General features: G+C 36.0%; 2 protein-coding genes across 2 annotated transcripts in view; both read left to right on the top strand.

Annotated features, from left to right (window-relative positions):
• The window catches only part of LOC106050470 (uncharacterized), a 68,298-nt gene extending 61,467 nt beyond the window's left edge, over positions 1 to 6,831 (top strand). Inside the window, exons 19-22 of the mRNA XM_056005378.1 lie at positions 438 to 530; positions 2,141 to 2,207; positions 3,493 to 3,647; positions 4,739 to 6,831. Of these exons, the coding sequence (XP_055861353.1) occupies positions 438 to 530; positions 2,141 to 2,207; positions 3,493 to 3,647; positions 4,739 to 4,864 (441 nt within the window). The 3' untranslated portion in view covers positions 4,865 to 6,831. The remainder of the gene's footprint in view (positions 1 to 437; positions 531 to 2,140; positions 2,208 to 3,492; positions 3,648 to 4,738) is intronic.
• Positions 6,832 to 9,226: 2,395 nt separating this feature from the next.
• LOC106077880 (pre-mRNA-splicing factor 38A-like) lies at positions 9,227 to 16,991 on the top strand. The gene is made up of 8 exons (XM_056005381.1): positions 9,227 to 9,383; positions 11,465 to 11,624; positions 13,259 to 13,380; positions 13,539 to 13,624; positions 14,100 to 14,204; positions 15,091 to 15,185; positions 15,279 to 15,370; positions 16,485 to 16,991. Exons 1-8 carry the CDS (start codon positions 9,254 to 9,256, stop codon positions 16,868 to 16,870), a joined length of 1,176 nt encoding a protein of 391 aa, XP_055861356.1. The 5' UTR covers positions 9,227 to 9,253; the 3' UTR covers positions 16,871 to 16,991.
• Positions 16,992 to 17,681: the final 690 nt, after the last annotated feature.

Below are 17,681 nucleotides of genomic sequence, written 5' to 3'. Positions count from 1 at the left end.
CATCTTTGTTAGCATATTGTAACATTGCCTCCCTTACATTTACGTAATTGTTTTAGAATTGGTGTATTTTTATGAAAAAATCGCTTGCATAATTAATTTTATAAATTAAACGGTTTGCTTTTAGAAAACCAAAAGTAGCCGTTGCACCTAAACTTTTCAAGCCGGATTTAATGATGAAATAATATTTTTCATATCTCTTCTAGTTTTCGAGATCTGAGTGTGACAGACGGACAGACGGACAGACGGACATTTTGCACAAACCTAATAGCGGCTTTTTCCCCTTACGGGGGCCGCTAAAAATGAGGACGAAATTTTCATACTATTATTTTATTTCTTTTTTAATGCGATTTGCTTCAAGTTTTTATAGTTTCCGTTCAAGATATAATTTGTTAAATCTTTTTTAGAATAAATGTATGAACTTGTTTTTACTGTTTTAGATCCACATTGTCCACTATAACATTAAGTATCCAAGCTTTGAGGTGGCCAGTGTAGAGTCTAAGGGGCTAGCTGTGCTCGCAGTTCTGGTAGAGGTAAGCTCTTACGTTTATGTTTATTTTAATAGTCATGATAGGCTCCCGTGTGATCCTGACTGGTTCATTTGATATGAACTCCCAACATAGGGATCTATCGGACTGCCACAGAGCGGAAGTAGGAGCACTTGAGCTAGCAGCTACCACGGTAATAAACCACCCAATCACGCGGAACAGCCAAATTGTCTTCCTGACTGACGCCAGGGCAGTTCTTCAAGGTATGAAAAACTGTGATGCTTCCTACATAAAAACAACTCAGGAGAGCTCTTGTAAACCTCAATAACAATAGCAAGAAACCCTTCTCCAACTAGATCTCAGGACGCATCGTAATAGAAGTGTTAAGTTCCCCCTTTCAGACCTTTCGATCTATGGGGCAGATGATGTTAAGATCATCTGTTTCTTTGGCGAACGGTTAACGAGCAGGGTGTCATGTGACCAGCACAACGACCAACCGCCTTTCCCCAACTAAAGTTAGGGGCGCCCTGAAATTCCCGAGATTCAAAATCACAGTCTTCCCCAAGATTCGAACCCAGGACCACAGATTCGAAGCCAAGCGCTCAACCGCTTAGCCACCAAGCCCCCTTAAGGAACGATTAGGAATTAGTTATTTTGTTTCATAGAAAGGACATTTTTGACTTAGAGACAATGACGCGACTAGTAAAAACAAGAATAGGTTTTTAGGAACAATATCGTAATGTAAACAGACTACTTATGACAGCTTTAGAGATATGCAGCTTTTGTGAACGTAGAGATTTAGCTTGACGACATTCGACGGTTCCCTTCGTTATTATTCAACTTCTTGTTCGACATTAACCGTTGACCTTTCGCCTGTGTTATTGGATTAGAGTTACCTCCGTTTGACTTATCTGCATAAGACGTAGCTCGGAAACGCCTAGCAGAAGGCAATGAAAAAGTAGACATATTGACCAAATACGGGAAAATAACTAAACAATTTAAAAAAAAAAAAACTCTATTTGGCAGAGTAGAAAAAAACGAGAAATAGATCAGATCTCACCCAAATTTCAAGAAAAAATGATGTCTGTTACAAGCTGTACCAACATGATTAACACATAATTAGTTCGTCTTCTTACCGTTTCCGGTCACAACAGAAAGAGACAACGCGTTCTGAGAGATTAAAATAGGGAGCGTCACCTGAAAATGCCGACAATGTACTTCAAAGCTGTACACTCAATCGAGAGGCCCGAACAAGACACCAACACCTAAAACTCCCTATAGAATGACAGTAGGCCTACGGAGCGCTGCCAGATCTGGAAACCACTGAGCAGTTCATTGCCGATAAAGGACTTTTCGTGTGAGCCATCCAACAATTATACGAGAACAACGAAGAAGACTTGATATAAAAATAAATAGTATGTATAAGTAAATAAGCAAAGTAATTTACACAAAACTGTTTAAGCAACCTTTTCAGCCCTTGCGTTCTATAGAAGCAGGTGATGTAAAGCTCATCTATTTCTGAGGCCGACGGTTTCATGTGACCCAGCACAACTACCAACGCCTTTACTTCTCCATTAGCACGTGAGGTACCCATTTGGGAGGACTGGTATGCCATTATTTGAATAATATGCTTGTTTTTTTATTTTCTTTATCAGGTAACTACCCAACCGAACGTTAGACTTAACTTTGTATTCGATTCATTGGCAAAAGTAAGCCAGCCAGGTAAGCGCTTTTCAAAACTGTTTCAACTTACAAGCTAATTGAGGTTGATAATTTGATAATTGTTTAATACCTTTCCAGTGCTTTCTTGTACTAGCCTTTGTCTATCACCTGAGAATCAGAGGCGTAGTGAGGGGATGCGCGCACTACCCTCGGGGGGGGGGGGAGGGATCAGTACACGCAGAGAGGCGCCAAAAAAAAAAGATATTATTGTAGGTAGATATTTTATAGTTAGGTAATACATTCTAAGGTTATTTGTATATATAATGAAATATTATGAAATACTTTTTATTTATAAACTATATTTCTATGTGATGTTCGTGGTTAATGGGGGGGGGGGGGGGCGCCAGTAAAGTACCTTGCCTCGGGCAAACGTTTTGTTCACTACGCCTCTGCCTGAGATAACATGTTTGTGGAGGGCTATATCCTTTATGGATGGTTAGCCAAAAAGGAGCATGAAAGGAATGGCTTCCAGTTCAATGCTTAAGATGGAAATCGCGCAAGTCTTGTCGGAAAGTCCAATAAAAAAACTTAAAATAACTAGTCACTGTCAGCTTTAGATTTGCGCGGTAAAGATACGCTGAGCATGAGCCAAGAGCTCTTGTAGAAACTTCCGAAGAAACCTTTTTTGAAAAATAATTGTGCTTTCAAAGACGTCACTGATGCACGTCACTCAGTGAATTTTTAAAAATTGTATACGTTTCGGACGTTCCTTCATAAATTACGATTTTTACGCCCTAGCCCAAACCTAAGACAGGACGTCATGAGATGGAAGAGGGGGGGGGGAGTGCTGGAGCTCAGGAGAGGATCATGACGATAGAAAGAAGCGCGTGGTCAGTCCGAGACCAATCGTTACGGAAGGCCTGAACACTAACCAACGTCACATCCTGTTCGGCCTTTTAGACCAATAGCTCGTTGCCACGTCACAGTACGACGTGGCAACGAGTAATTTGTCTAAACTGCCGAACAGGATGTGAGATTGCAGGTCAGTGTTCAGGCCTTCTGTAACGCATGGTCACGCCCACACCAACAGACCAGAAGCGAAACAGTATCCATTGGACACTTTGGAAGAATTTAGACAACCTACACAGCTGAGAAATGTACACCTATTTGTTATCCCTGGCATTTTAGTAGTTTGGTGTCACTCTCCTGATGTATGCCAACCTAGAACTTGTAGCTGAAAGATGTTCATTTTTACGACATCACTCCTAGGACCCTCCAACATTAGACTCAATGTTTTATTTAAAAGATATTCAGCATTTATTGTTGGTTTCCTTCTTCCACACAGGATCAAGTGCTCTGCTTGATGTTGTCGCTTTTCCGTTTCTGCCCTCGGATACATCCAGCTTCTTTCGTTATGAGGGTAGTTTGACCACACCTGGTTGTTACGAGACAGTCACGTGGACTTTGTTCAGGGAGACCATCAAAGTTTCGGAAGATCAGGTTTGATTGTCTTGTCTTAATAATAAACGCTTTTGATCTATTAGTGTGCCTAAGATGCGTAGATGTATGTGCATATGTAGATGTCAGGGGCTATATATGTCGAAGGACTATATAGATGTAGATGTCAGTGCATATCTAGATGTCAGTGCATATCAAGATGCATGTGCATATCTAGATGTATGTGCATATCTAGATGTCAGGGCCTATATATGTCGAAGGACTATATAGATGTAGACAGGGCGGCCCTAGCAATTGTGGGGCCCTATGCGAAACGGATAGCGCGGGGCCTTGTCTGGGTATAATGCATAATGTCAAAATTAAGATTTATTTATTAGAAAATTATTTCGTCTTTGCAATAAATTTTTATTAAATGAAAGCTCACAATGCTGATTTTTATTTATTGGCAACCCAAAAATAACAATCTACGCCATTTTTCAGGAGATTTTAAAAATTTCAGGAGATTTCCATGACTTTTTCGTATATTTTGCCTTTTCAGGAGATTTCCTGGAGGCCCTTGAAAACCCTGTTATTTAATTCAATTGTTACACTTAGAACTAGCGCGGGGGCTATGAAAACGCGGGGCCCACTGCAACCGCATTGGCTGCAGTGGCATAAGGCCGACCCTGGATGTAGATGTCAGTGCATATCTAGAAATCAGTGGGAAGCGTGGTCTGTGGTCGAGAGGCTAAGTGCGCTTGAACTTGGCTTGTCTTGGCTACCTAGAAAGGGGCTCGAAGTTCGACACCCGACTCGGGCAGAGTTGTGTTTACTGAGCGCCTAAAGGCAGCACGGAAAACCAACTCCTAGATACCCCCCTTCCCCCCACTGGTCCACAGATGAGATTGGACCAAAGCTATAAGCATGAAAGTAGCGCTATATAAAAGCTATAATAATAATGTCAGTGCATATGTACTTATAAGTGTATAAGTTGATATACATATGTGTAGATACACAACTACAGATGTAAATTTAATTCTAGCCCTTCGTTTTTCTTATTTCATCTATTTAAAAAAAAGTTGATGCATCAATTAAATTAAAAACGTTGGTGTTTTCAATGACTTGAAGAGTTATGTTTCTTATGTTTTTTTCAGATCGCCAAACTTCGAACTCTCCAGCAAATCGATCATTCGACAAACCTGCCAACTCCGATGGTGGACAACAACAGACCCGTTCAACCTCTGAATGGTCGCACTGTCACTTCCACTTTTTGGTTTTAGTTCTTTTAGCACACACTGACAAGTCATTTGGTGGAAATATATTCTTTTAATGCTTATGTTACTTTCTGCTCATTTGTTTACAAGCTATCGTGATACCTACACATTTAAATGCGTCTGATACAGATTTCTAAAGGATTTAATAAACTAGATAATATAGTATCATTAAGTATAATAAGTCTAAATATTATTTAGAAGTGGCGAGTTTGATTTTACATTTCAAAATCTGTATGGGAGGAGAGAGTTAGAGGGAGGTAGTTTCACTATCGGAAATGCTTTTATTGTAAGCCTATATTGCAGCGGTTCTCAGCCTTTTTAGCTCGGCGACCCATTTTTACTATTAGCAACAATGCTGCGACCCCAAACAGTAAAATTATTTTCGTTCATAAACATAAAAAACTGTGCTTTTGCTAATAGTATAAAAATGTAATCCAAAAGTGAGTAATTGTTTAGATAATCTGGAAAACTCATGTATCGCAAAAAAATATATTATTGAAAATGAAAGAAGACAAATCGGGTTAGGACTGTTACACTAAATCCAGATTTGTGTTACTTGACAATAAAGAGAATTCAATTTTTGCTTTATCGCTGTTAATGAGCTCCGGAACACCTTCATCTTTGACTGTGAATGGATTTCTGGCAAGGGTTAAAGGTACATCAAATTAAAAAAAAATCATGTTTTCGATGCTCTTAGGCGCAGGGGCTTAGCTAGGAATTGCCCATTATTTGGGGGCACGGGGGACTTTACCTCTTTGCTTAATATTTAATAGAAAAAAACACTCATTTGTGGGCCCCCTTCAAGTGGGAGACCAGGGCGATTTTCAAATTCTCCCCAACCCTAGCTACGCCACTGCTTAGGCGACCCCCTGCAAATCATCATTCGACCCCGGAGGGGAGTGGCGATTCACAGGTTGAGAACCCCTGCTATATTGTATTCATTGTTTCTGCTTTTATGTATACCCAACAAAGGCTTGTTGTATTAGGGTCACAATTCTTTATTAGTTGTAGCCCCTGTTGCCAATTGTAACTTCATTTAGTTTGTAAAAATCGAACATTATTTCCTTGCTACTATATTAGAATGTTGGTCAGAATTGCTTTCACTACTATATGGACCCATACATTGTTAAAAGTGCAAAATTATATAAGCCCGGTGATAGATCATAGATGTGGTGATAACTAGCAGATAGGGAAACGTTAGAGTTGTATATATTGCTCATACACGAATCATCAATACCAACATTAAAAAGCATCAGACGATTCTGCAGCTCTTACTAAAGTGATACCATTTTTTCTTCTCACATAGTTAATTGTTGAAGACGGTCTGTAATAATTTATTGATGTGACTTTTTGGTTTATCATTGAGCAGCTATTATTTTTATTGTTGCCATGAAATTTATAAATGAAATATTCAAGAGTTTTATTTACTTGTTTATGTTGATGTACATTTGGCAATGTATTTATTACTCACTGTATTATTATATATCTATTCAACTTATCCAACTATAAAATGGTCTTTGGCATGTGACGAAAGAATATACGTTTCGATTTTCATACTAAAGGTCGTTACTTATTTTTTTATTACTTTTTTGTTTGTTTACAGATTTATTTTTTATTTGATTTTACAATACAAAAAAAAAAGTTCACAAAAATTATTTCATGATTTTAAAAATGTATAGTACACCGTACATCGGATACGCCGAAAGGCGTTCTACTTTTTAATTCGCTTCTATATTATTAGAATCTTTATTGATTTACATTGTCATTAATAATTCACTCTTGGTGTGAATAGGTCTGGAATCAGGAGTAGTCATAGACATAATGTGTAGAAGTATATAATAGATGGAAATGCTAAATGTAAGTGATATCAAAGAAAGCGCAGTGCCTAACCATTTATATCTCTTCTTGCTCAGTATAATTGAAATATAATTTACTTATTGAAATTTACTTATTAAAGTTGTTTTAACAAATTACAGGGCCTTCTTTGTGTTTGTTTTCAGTGATATAATATTTCATCAAACTGTGAATCCTATTCCATGACTCGTTTTTACTATTCTTCCAATTCGCTAGCAAATTCTTCATGGATTCAAAAAATAGGCATTACACCGGGTCACCTGGGTGGAACCTGGACACTTCGAAATTTCAAAAAACGACTGTCCTAGAAATTTGACAGTTTATGTAGGCCCTATATCTTTGTGGAAAAATTAAAATTGGCTACACAGTGAAAACGGGTTTAACCCGTTAAACCGTCATAATTTTCACGATATAATAATCTTTAAATTAAAGTTTTCTATTTTGAGCATGCTTTCAGTGGGAATTCCCGCACTCGACTCAAATGTTTCATCATATTCAGTAAAAAGTTGAAGAAAGAAATAGACGTCTATGAACATTTTGCGCACTGTCTTATATAGAAATAAGCTGAACTGAATTAGAAGAACTTGATTTTCCAAAGCTCACTGCAAGACTCCTTGCAATATTGAAGCTTTACAAGAAATAAATAGAATAAGAATTTATAGACCACCATCGCAGTGATGTAGCTATGGGAGGGGGTCCGAATTCGAAAACCTCCCCTGGCCTCCACTTGAGGGGTGCACACAAACGAATGTCCTATTTTTTTAAATATTCAACATTAAATACTAGTTGACCCACGGCGTAGCATACGCCGCTATTTTGCAGGGCCGGCCTTAGGCGACCCAAGTGGACCCAGCACTATCATTGGACCCGCGCTAATTCTAGGTGTAAGTTATTCAATTAAACCATTTTATTTATTACTTATAACAGATTTCCTGATTTACCAGGAGCTCCTGGAAATCTTCTGAAATTTCAAAATATACGAAAATGTCCTGGAAATCTGCGAAATTATTCAAATCTTTTGAAAACTCATAAAAATCTCCTGAAATATATAGAAACAAATTGTCATTTTGGGGTGTCATTCAATATGGAAAACGTCAATCCTATGCTATAAAAAACAGCATTATGCAATACCCGTAATTGTGGATTCTGGTGAAAGAGGCTTCTCGCGTCTCAAACTAATGAACAATTACTTGAGGTCAACAATTCTCGTAGATAGATTTAAACATTTCGTAATTCTTGTTTCTCTTAAAATTTTTTTATCTTTCCATGACTTCTTGGTCACAATGGTTAAGTCTGGCCCTGCTATTTAGTGACGGGTGAATACTATTTGTTCTCCCCCCACTTTTTTTTTCGCCTCTAAAGTGAGGTAACTCTAGTCCGACTTGCAGAAATAAAAGAGTGATCTTTCCTTTACTTCTTTGTGCCCAAACTGTTGAGCCATGAAGAGAATTATATATAATAGATTACGTCACTGCCATGTAATCTCGATATTCACAAATACTAAAAAAATAATTGACACTTACTAGACAGCATTAATCTAGAATTCTAGATGATGTTATAGATGCCTTTGCTGCAAAGAAAGCAAGACGTGAGGCGATATTATGAATTTTGATTTGTCACTTGCGCATTATCTTGTCAATAAACAAAGGTATTATTTATTAATGATTTTTTTTTTAAATTTTAATTACATAATGTACCGAAATGGCGTGTGTGGAGCGCCTAGAAAGTAAACACAAGGTACGTATAGGGATTCCAGTTTTTGCCTCGCATTGTGGAATTAAAGGAAACGAGAAGGCTGACAGTTTTGCAAAGCTTGGAACGCTTTTAGACCCATCAGAGAAGCCGCAAACATAAGAGAGTGCAAAAGCGAGGATTTGTGAAGGGATCAAGTCCAAGTGGAACGATAGCTGGGACGATTGTAGTGCGGGACGGGAAATCTGGAAGGTTCTAAAACGCCCAAACAAGAAAGAAGAATGGTGGCAGCTTGACAAAAAGGACCGGGGCAATTTTGGCCTGTTTTCCCAGGATAGGAGTCTACTTCACTAGGATCCGAGAGAACCACGATCCCAAATGTCGACTTCGTCACAAGGAAGACAAGACAGTAAAGCACATCCTCAACGACTGCAGGGTGCTCAGAAACACTTTCGAAGATTCGATTAGTCTTGTACCAGATGGAACTGGTGCATTCGAGGGTCTTGCCATGTTCGGAGACAGGCAAACACATACTATATGAACATTCTTATTCTTAATGCAATTTTAGCCTAAATAAATTATTTTTGCTAACTCGTAAAACAATCGCGCAATCTATTACGCAAATATAGGTCTAATATTATCTAAATATTTTTTATTTGCCCACAAAAAAAATATATAGGTCTGTGATATACATCTGCACATTTTTTCATTGACGTCATAAATGGATGTTTCCTTATAAAATTTCGATTACACTTTTTACATGTATTTCGTCTTTAGATACAGACCTATATATTTCTATATATGTCTATGCCCTTTTGATTGTAAATATTTTATACTGCTATCTGACAAATGGCGAACCGTACAGTCAAAGACGCTCATTCCATTAAAGGAACAAACCCTCAATATTTAGTGGAAAAGATCATTAGGACTAGGATATATGAATGCAGATACTGGAAGGAAGAATGTTTTGCTCTTACCGGTATGTCAATACTTTTATTTTTGACAGTTTTATAAGTTTATTGTTATTGTCGATGTTCCTATTGTCGATAACAAAACATTGCCGACATTTGACTGGGACAAGTCGACAAGTGAAAGTGTTATCACTGTTATTATAGAAGACTAGAGATAATAGAGATAATACTAATAGACTAGATCTAGTAGATATCTAGATCTAGATAGTAGATCTATTATGTAATGTAGATCTAATATTCATACTGAGTTACTCAGTATGATACTGATTATAATAAAAAATAAACTTATTAAATTTTAAAAGCATAAAATTCATAAATGATAAGTAGATCTAGATTCTACTTTCTAGATCTATGATTTAATTATTTTAGTAAATCATTTTTTTTAAATCAAAGTCAAGAGTAGATTAGATAAATATTTATAAATATAGATCTATTGACGTCTGAGACTGAGACTCAAGCCAGCCCAGGGCCTAGCTAGGCCTAGTCAGCCTAGTGCCCTAGTCCTCCTAGTCCTAGTCTAGTAATAAGTAGCTAGCTAACCTCTATTCAACTCTAGTCTTTAGCAGTGAGCAGCCTAGCTTTAGTTTAGATTATACTAATTAGTCTATCTAGGACCTAGCAGCTAGGCCTTGGCTAGATAGTAGATATCTAGATCATAAGAATATAGATCTAGCTGCTAGCTTGACTTGTCTTAGGACTTTGACTTTGAGGGTGTAAGTTAGGCAGAGACCCCAGCCGCCCTCAGGCCTCCAATTGATCATTGATGGGGGCCTCACAATTGTGATTTGACTTACCGACTTACATTATTAGAGAAATAATTGCAACACTTGGACCAAATCTCAAACTAGCTGAACTCTATGGCTCTGTATCTACTACTCTAGTCTACCTCTCAGTTTCTTTCAGATCTCAAACATTGCAGAGTTCTATGGCTATATGTCGACTATGCCTTCTTGTTCTAGCACTAAATCTCTTTCAAATATCAAAAATAGAGTTTTATGGCTCTGTGTTTACTAGTCTAGCTCTAAGTCTATTTTAAATCTCAAACTTTGAAGTCAAAACATAGCAGGACTCTATGTCTACTGCTCGAGATTTTAAGCTCTAGATCATACATACATGCAAGTTTTTAATACATTGTGTAATTTTTTTTTTAAATTTTCGTTTTGCTTCAATTTATATTTCATTTGCCACCAAATTCACTTTGCATATAGGGCCTCTGGCCCGGGATCTAGATCTAGTATAATCTAATCTAGATAGAAGTTAAAATTTAGATTCTAGATCTAGATGTAAGTGTCATTAATAATAATTTGTTATTGTCATTATCATTATTTTTATCATTTTAGTTCTTAGCTGTTGACAATTACTTCACTTAGTCTTGAGGACTTGACTGTCTCTCTCTCAACTGTCTAGTATCTTGAATACATATTGTTATGACCCTATTGGCGGCGCAAAAGGGTTAACTATTGGCTCAGCTGACACACACGTGAAACACTCAGGTCAGCGGGGCCATGGACAAGGGACAGTACTACGATTACACGCAAATATGACCAATGTTATGGTCATGTGATCGAAAGCCTGCGTGTACGAGGACACAGTGTGTAGGAAAGCGGCAGTTCGAGACCGGGACTGTTAGTCGGCCATGAAGTCGGTCCTGGTTGAGTCCTCAGGTGTAGACGTACAAGTCCAGAAAGAGAGACAGTAGAGTTTTGTACGGTGATGTACAGAGTGACATTTGATGTGTTGATGTATTGTGTTGTATTTAGCAGTGTTTATGGAAGGCCTGATTAGGAGAGAGGGAGAATCGTAACAATATATACACATTTATTAAACACATCACTGTTCACACAATACATTAAATAACACAGATCTAGATCTATCAATATCATCTAGATTACAAGTATGGTCTCAGTGATTATCAACTAGTGTCTTCTGTCTAGGTCTCTGACTCCCTAGTGTATTTTTTTAAACTTTTGTCAACAACATATCAGCTGACTGTGGATCATATTCTGAATACTAGATCTATGTAAACTGACTATGTTTAATTACAGCTATAGTTCTATGACTGTAACACTAAAAATTTCTTTTTCTTCAGCTGCCTTGATGGTGGACAAAGCCATGGAACTGAAGTATGTAGGAGGAGTGTTTGGCGGTAACATAAAGCCTGTTCCATTTCTCTGTTTGCTGCTAAAGATGCTTCAGATTCAGCCAGAGAAAGACATTGTGGTTGAGTTCATTAAGAATGAAGATTTTAAGTAAGTTTTATAGAAACATTGCAACATTGTATTTCTTTTTTATTTTTAGATCAAAATCGATCTTACAGACTAAATGAAAGTTGCTTTCTTTTGGGGGTGGAGGGTTAAAGATTAAAATAATACATTTGAATATAATAAGTTAATATATTTTTATTTCTGGCTGTATGTTTATTACAATTTAGTAATTCTGGTTGGTCAAAAGGAGGAATTCCTCAATACTGTGAAGAGGTGAAAGCTGAGCTGGTTCAGTCATATTGTAAGACATGACTCACTGTCATATTGTAAGACATGACTCGCTGTCAAGGTACACGAAGGGTGCACGAAAATAGGGTCATCCAATGACAGCATAGAAGATTGCACCAGCCTCTCTTTTGATATCTTGCTAAGAACAGTTCCTTGCCAGGAAAAGTGGAGGGCTTTAGTTAAGTGAGCTGTCACAGCATTTTTATGATGAAAGTCAAGGGACAGATGTGATTATATGTAAATTTACTTACACAACAGATTATCAAGCAGCAGAAAATCTGTACAATAATATGCAATCAACACAAATCCAATTTTGAAAAACTAAATAATTTAATATCAAAAACTTGATTGTAGATTCAATGATTACACACACTTCTTAAGGCTTAAAGACACAATACAGATCAATTTCACTGTAAAATGATTGAAATAAAGGACTGTCACAAACCACTCCTATATAAGGGTCGTCTATGGGTTGGATCGCCATCAACTCCCAGCCCTAGTTCAGTCTTTTGACAACAGGAAGTCAGAAACCTCCATCAGTTACTATGTAAACTCTATCTTGCTCATAAAGAATGAAATCAAGTCGTGCATTAGGTTAATAAAGTTGTATTATTTAATATTCAAACATGTGTGCATCAGCAGACAGAAAAAAAAAATAGTCACACACACAGTAAACTACACCAACTCCCTCAATATCCACACTCCAACACTTAATCTCTCACATATTGCAACTCCTGTCACGAACTTCATAATCTCCTCTCTGGCGCTCTTAATCTCTAGCTCTCTCAAAACCCTCTCTGCACTTTCACATCTCGTATAGACCGGCTACCAATCACATGCTATGTTAACCAGGATCTTACCCCTTGAGATACCCATACTCAAGATACTCGATAAATGAGGTGAAGTGAACCCCCAAAATTTAGCCCTACCATTAATATAAACAAACATGGTTTGTAACAAAGTCTAGTAATTTTTATTGACCCCCAAGTTTTTTGTTTGCCCCTTTCTATATTCTACTACATAAGAACATATAAAACCAATATTTAGATTCTGGTAGTTGTGAAGTCTTACTTTAAACTTTCCAAGGCTTTCACAAATTAGCTCTAGTACAAGCTGTCATTCATTTTGAGAACAAATGTGTAGTACAGCTTTCATTGTTATTGGTAACCAAGGACACATTTAATCATGTTAATATTAGCATATAAATTGTAATTTTTATCAATAGAAAATTTAATTTTTCTTTTTAGGCATTCCTTTAAAAAAAAAAAGAAAAGATTAACTTTCATGTATAAATAATATTTGTACCGCAGCTAGTCATTTTTCACATAATTTTTTAAAATATATTATTAAAAGAGAATCTTATTTTTGTACTGTTTTCAATCTTATCTCAGATATGTCAGAGCTCTGGGTGCATTGTATATGAGGTTGACAGGAACATCAGTGGATTGTTATAAATATTTAGAGCCACTTTATTATGACTACAGAAAGTTGAAAGTTATTGATAGAAATGGAGGTTTGTCTTTTTGTTCTGTTATAAAACTCTTTTGTAAGTTTTCATATCTAGAGACAGAATTAGCTAAAGTTATAGTTGGTAATGTTTAGTTGCTTATTGTATATAATTACATTCATGCAAAAGTAAAAAAAAAAAAAAATCTTCTTTCACAAAAAAAGTATTTAGCATCATTTACATGGATGAGTTCATTGACAATCTTTTGCGTGAGGAAAGAGTTTGTGACATCATTTTGCCAAGAATACAGGTAAACAATATGATCTTCAACATTTTGTTTGACCTGGTGCTTTGGTTCAGTGCTATAAAATTTACCTTATCTCTAGCTGTAATCAAAATAATATGAAAGAGGGTTGAATCTTGTTTTATTTTAAATTACTATTAAGTCTTTAGTTTCTATAATTAAAAGCTGAAGATCTTTTATTTGATTTAAGACTCAGAACTCTTAACATGCCAATAGAAAAGCCTCATATATTTAATAGCTAAAGCTTTATTTTAATTTTTGTGTGGGTGTGTGAATTTTTAAATATTTCATCATTCTTTTGGTGGCATCTCAATAAGTTATCACAACAATTTGTTAAAAAAATGATTATATATTTTTTAGCATTCTCTGCAGAGTTGAAAGAACTTGTTAAAATTCATTATGCTTACTTTAGATACTAAGATTCCATCATTTAGTTTCTTCTCTAAATATAAAGTATACATTTTCTTATTGTTTCTTTCAGAAACGTAATGTTCTAGAAGAGACCAATGTCCTGGAGACGAGGGTCAGTGCCATAGAAGAAGATATTGATGATGTGGAGTCTGAAGAAGAAGAAGAAATTACAAAGGTAGTTTGTAAATCTTTTTTTTTTTTTTACATTTTATTTACCATTAATCTTTGTAACTACTTTTATATTAATGTTTATTTATACTAGAAGATAGCACACTGTATTTTGGCCATAAAATATTGCACACTCTCTGATGGCATTCTTAAATTATGTATAAGGCAATAAAATAAGACACTTTTAAAATTTCTAATAGTGTTATTAGTTGGTAATGGGAATGAGTTTATATCTCTTTAAATCCAATCTTAAAAATAAAAATTAGCCTGTATGGTATCATTTGAACTATTCATGTATGGCTACAAATATGGGGTCCGCCTCTAGATCTGCATATTTCTTCCAACATTTGAGAACAAACTGCACAGTGAAACCTTTTATTTAAAAAAAAGAAAAGGTTTTCAACCCCAAAACTAGATCCCATTTTGTACTCTTTTTTTTTATAGCTTTTATATAGCACTAATTTCATGCTTATAGCATGCTCAGAGCGCTATGGTTCAATCTCATTTGTAGATCAGTGGAGAGAGGGGGGTTATCTGGGAGAAGGTTTTTCCATGCTGCTTTAGGCGCTCAGTAAACTTAACTCTTCTTGAGTCGGGTGTCGAATCTCGAGCCCTCTTCATAGGTAGCAAAGCCAAGTTCAAGCGTACTTAGCCTCTTGACCGCACATCCCAAGAATATAAATCAATCATGCCATTCTTTATTCTTACTCTTAAAAATTTGAAGCTATGGATATTAATGTTGTTTTAAAAAACAATAAAGAACAGCTGAGCCACAAGTGTACTACCAGCACTTCCAGTGATAGTTTCTCCTTAAAGAGGCTTGAGTAACTTTACCTTGTATCTATTTAGAATTTGTCATGTCTTCCAAGCTAATTAACACTTCTATTAATCAGGATGTCAAAAAGATTGTTCCTCCTCCACCGGTGAAAGAAAATAAACCTCCAAGACAGTCTTCACCTCATAGGCGACGGATTAGCCCACGCAGGAGGTAATCATTGTCTACTAACATTTTTTTAAAAAGATTATGAATTTGTTAAAACAGTGTAGTTCATCAAATTTGATAAAATATTTTCTTCAACAGAGATAATAGGGAAAATCATCGTCATCGTAGCCCTATCAAACGTAGGTCAAGATCACGAGAGCGTGTGGATAAGCGTCACAGATCTCCACCAGGTATGTTTACTAAGACAATATTGTTTAACATTAGATATGTAGATTTAACTATTTAGTGCTGAACTTTTTTTTCTTTAATGTACCTTGTACAAGATATACTTAACTTTATTTTCAATCAAAAATTGCATCAGTTTTTTTTTTTTTTTTGGCTGGTACCTTAAAATTAACTTCATAATCTCCATAATGTTTTATGCACAATCAAAATATACATTCTAAAGAAGGAAAATTATCACATTGCTAAATATTTTACAATTATTATTACTGCCTCCTTCACTGGTGTCCATACCCTAAATAAAAATAATTAAAACAAAAAGCCTTATAAGGTGCTATGTTATATTAGATGAGATCTATCAAATAGCCATTCTTTAAAGTTATGTTCTTAAGTCTATTCATTTTAAAGTTCATATAGCACATTGTCTTCATTCAGTCAAGGCATATTCTATTAATGATAATTATAATTTAATGTATGCAGCACTATTAACAAACATAATGTAGTCTCAAGGTGCTATAATAACCTTACAAACAAACAGGGAATGTTAAAATGGCAAATTAGTCTTAAATAAGTTTTGAACTAGTAAGTCTTCATGTTCTTGTTGAATGTAGTGCTGCATGTGGCACAGCTAAAAGCCTTGAGCCCATGAATCTCAGGGGTACTCAGAGGGACATATAGAATGATAAGTTCACTAAGGTATGATGGCATTTCTTTACTGTACACTTTCTGGATACATTGTACACCATTCTTGCTTTTATGGGAAGTCAACAGGCTGTGCACAGGAAATCAAGTACATTTCCCCTTTCAAACCTTGCTATCTATAGGGCAGACGATGTAAATGTCTTCTACTTCTGTGTCCCATGGTTAACTCGGGTGTCATCTGGCCAGCACAATGACCAACCTTTTTTTTCCCAACTAATGTACCCTGTCAGAGGCACCCTAAAGATCCCAAAATAAAAAATCCCAGGCTTCACCAGAATTCGAACCCAGGACCCCCGGTTCAGAGGCCTAGTGCTTAACACTCAGCCTTTATATTTCCATTTCTTTTCATATGTCTTCTTTTTTTTCAGAGCTCTTTAGGAACATAATTTGTACAAATTTAAAATAAAATTCTTTTTTCAGATCTTAAACACAGAGAAGATCTTCGCTATAAGGGCATCAATAAAAAGGCACGCTACGAAAGAGAGGATGACAGACATCGCAGGCGCCACATCGACAGATCATACAAGGAGAAAGACAGGGAGCACAGAGTGCACAGGGAAAGCAAGCGAGATGGAGGCAGGGAGGACAAGAGGGAGGGAGGCAGGGAGGATAGAAGAGAAGGCGCCAGGGAGGACAGGAGGAACAGTGGACGAGACAGCAGGAGGGAAGGTGGGCGAGATGAAAAAAGGGAAAGTGGGCGTGATAGAGACGACAAAGGCAGGAAGAACACAAGTAAGGCGGATCAGGAAACAAAAGATGCTAATGCGCTGCGTGCCAAATTGGGTCTTGCCCCTCTCCGACCTTAAGTACACAATAACTGACATTATCTCTTGTACATAATGTACAAACTTTTAATTTGTTTTGTTGCTTATCAATGAAAACTTGTAATAAAGTTTTTGATTTTTTTTAAATGTCATAGAAATCACAAAAGACTTTGTTGTTTTTATTGAAATCAAATATTAAGATAGTTTTGTATAAATTAATACATAAAATAAATCATCTCATAAATATCTCTTGTCACAATAAATAAATAAATAAGATAATGTACTCAGTCTCACATTTCTAACAGTACTCTAGATATAATAATAATAATAATCTTTATTATCCATAACGAAATTTGTCTAACAATTTGTGCATTACACCAAACAAAACATTATGACTATAGAAAACCGAAATGTACATTCACACCAGACTCACTCATAATTTACATGCGTAATGTTTATATCAAATTGTTTCTATTTAATGATTTGATCGCCAGGGTAACAAAAGAGTTTTTGTGCCTGTTTTTCTTTGCTATCTGTGTCTTGTATCGCTTTTGTGATGGTAAAATCATAAAATCCTGACTCAAAGTGTGATTTGTACCTTTCAGCTATTGAAATTAGTTGACCACTTTTTGAATGAATTTTAAATTTACCAAAATCTTTTTGGATGAAATAGGTGCAAGATGTTTTTTAGCCATTTTAGAAGAATTCAGTACAATACTTACACAAAGTATGCATCTACTAACAACTATACAAACAGGTTTGTTACATCAATTTTGAGGTATTCAATACATTCCTTTCAATGAATCATAAATTAGTTTCCCCCACAAAATTTAAATTTGCATAGTTTTGGTTC

The sequence above is a fragment of the Biomphalaria glabrata genome, chromosome 12 (assembly GCF_947242115.1).
Source record: "Biomphalaria glabrata chromosome 12, xgBioGlab47.1, whole genome shotgun sequence".
In the NCBI taxonomy this organism is placed as follows: domain Eukaryota; kingdom Metazoa; phylum Mollusca; class Gastropoda; family Planorbidae; genus Biomphalaria; species Biomphalaria glabrata.
The sequence above is the reverse complement of the archived record's forward strand: the minus strand, read 5'-3'. Positions and strand labels throughout refer to the sequence as shown.

Coding starts and splice junctions, on each gene's coding strand:
- LOC106077880 (XM_056005381.1), top strand. CDS start 9,254: ATGGCGAACCGTACAGTCAAAGACGCTCATTCCATTAAAGGAACAAAC. Junction 13,381..13,538: donor AGTTATTGATAGAAATGGAG/GTTTGTCTTTTT, acceptor TCACAAAAAAAG/TATTTAGCATCATTTACATG. Junction 14,205..15,090: donor AAGAAGAAGAAATTACAAAG/GTAGTTTGTAAA, acceptor TCTATTAATCAG/GATGTCAAAAAGATTGTTCC.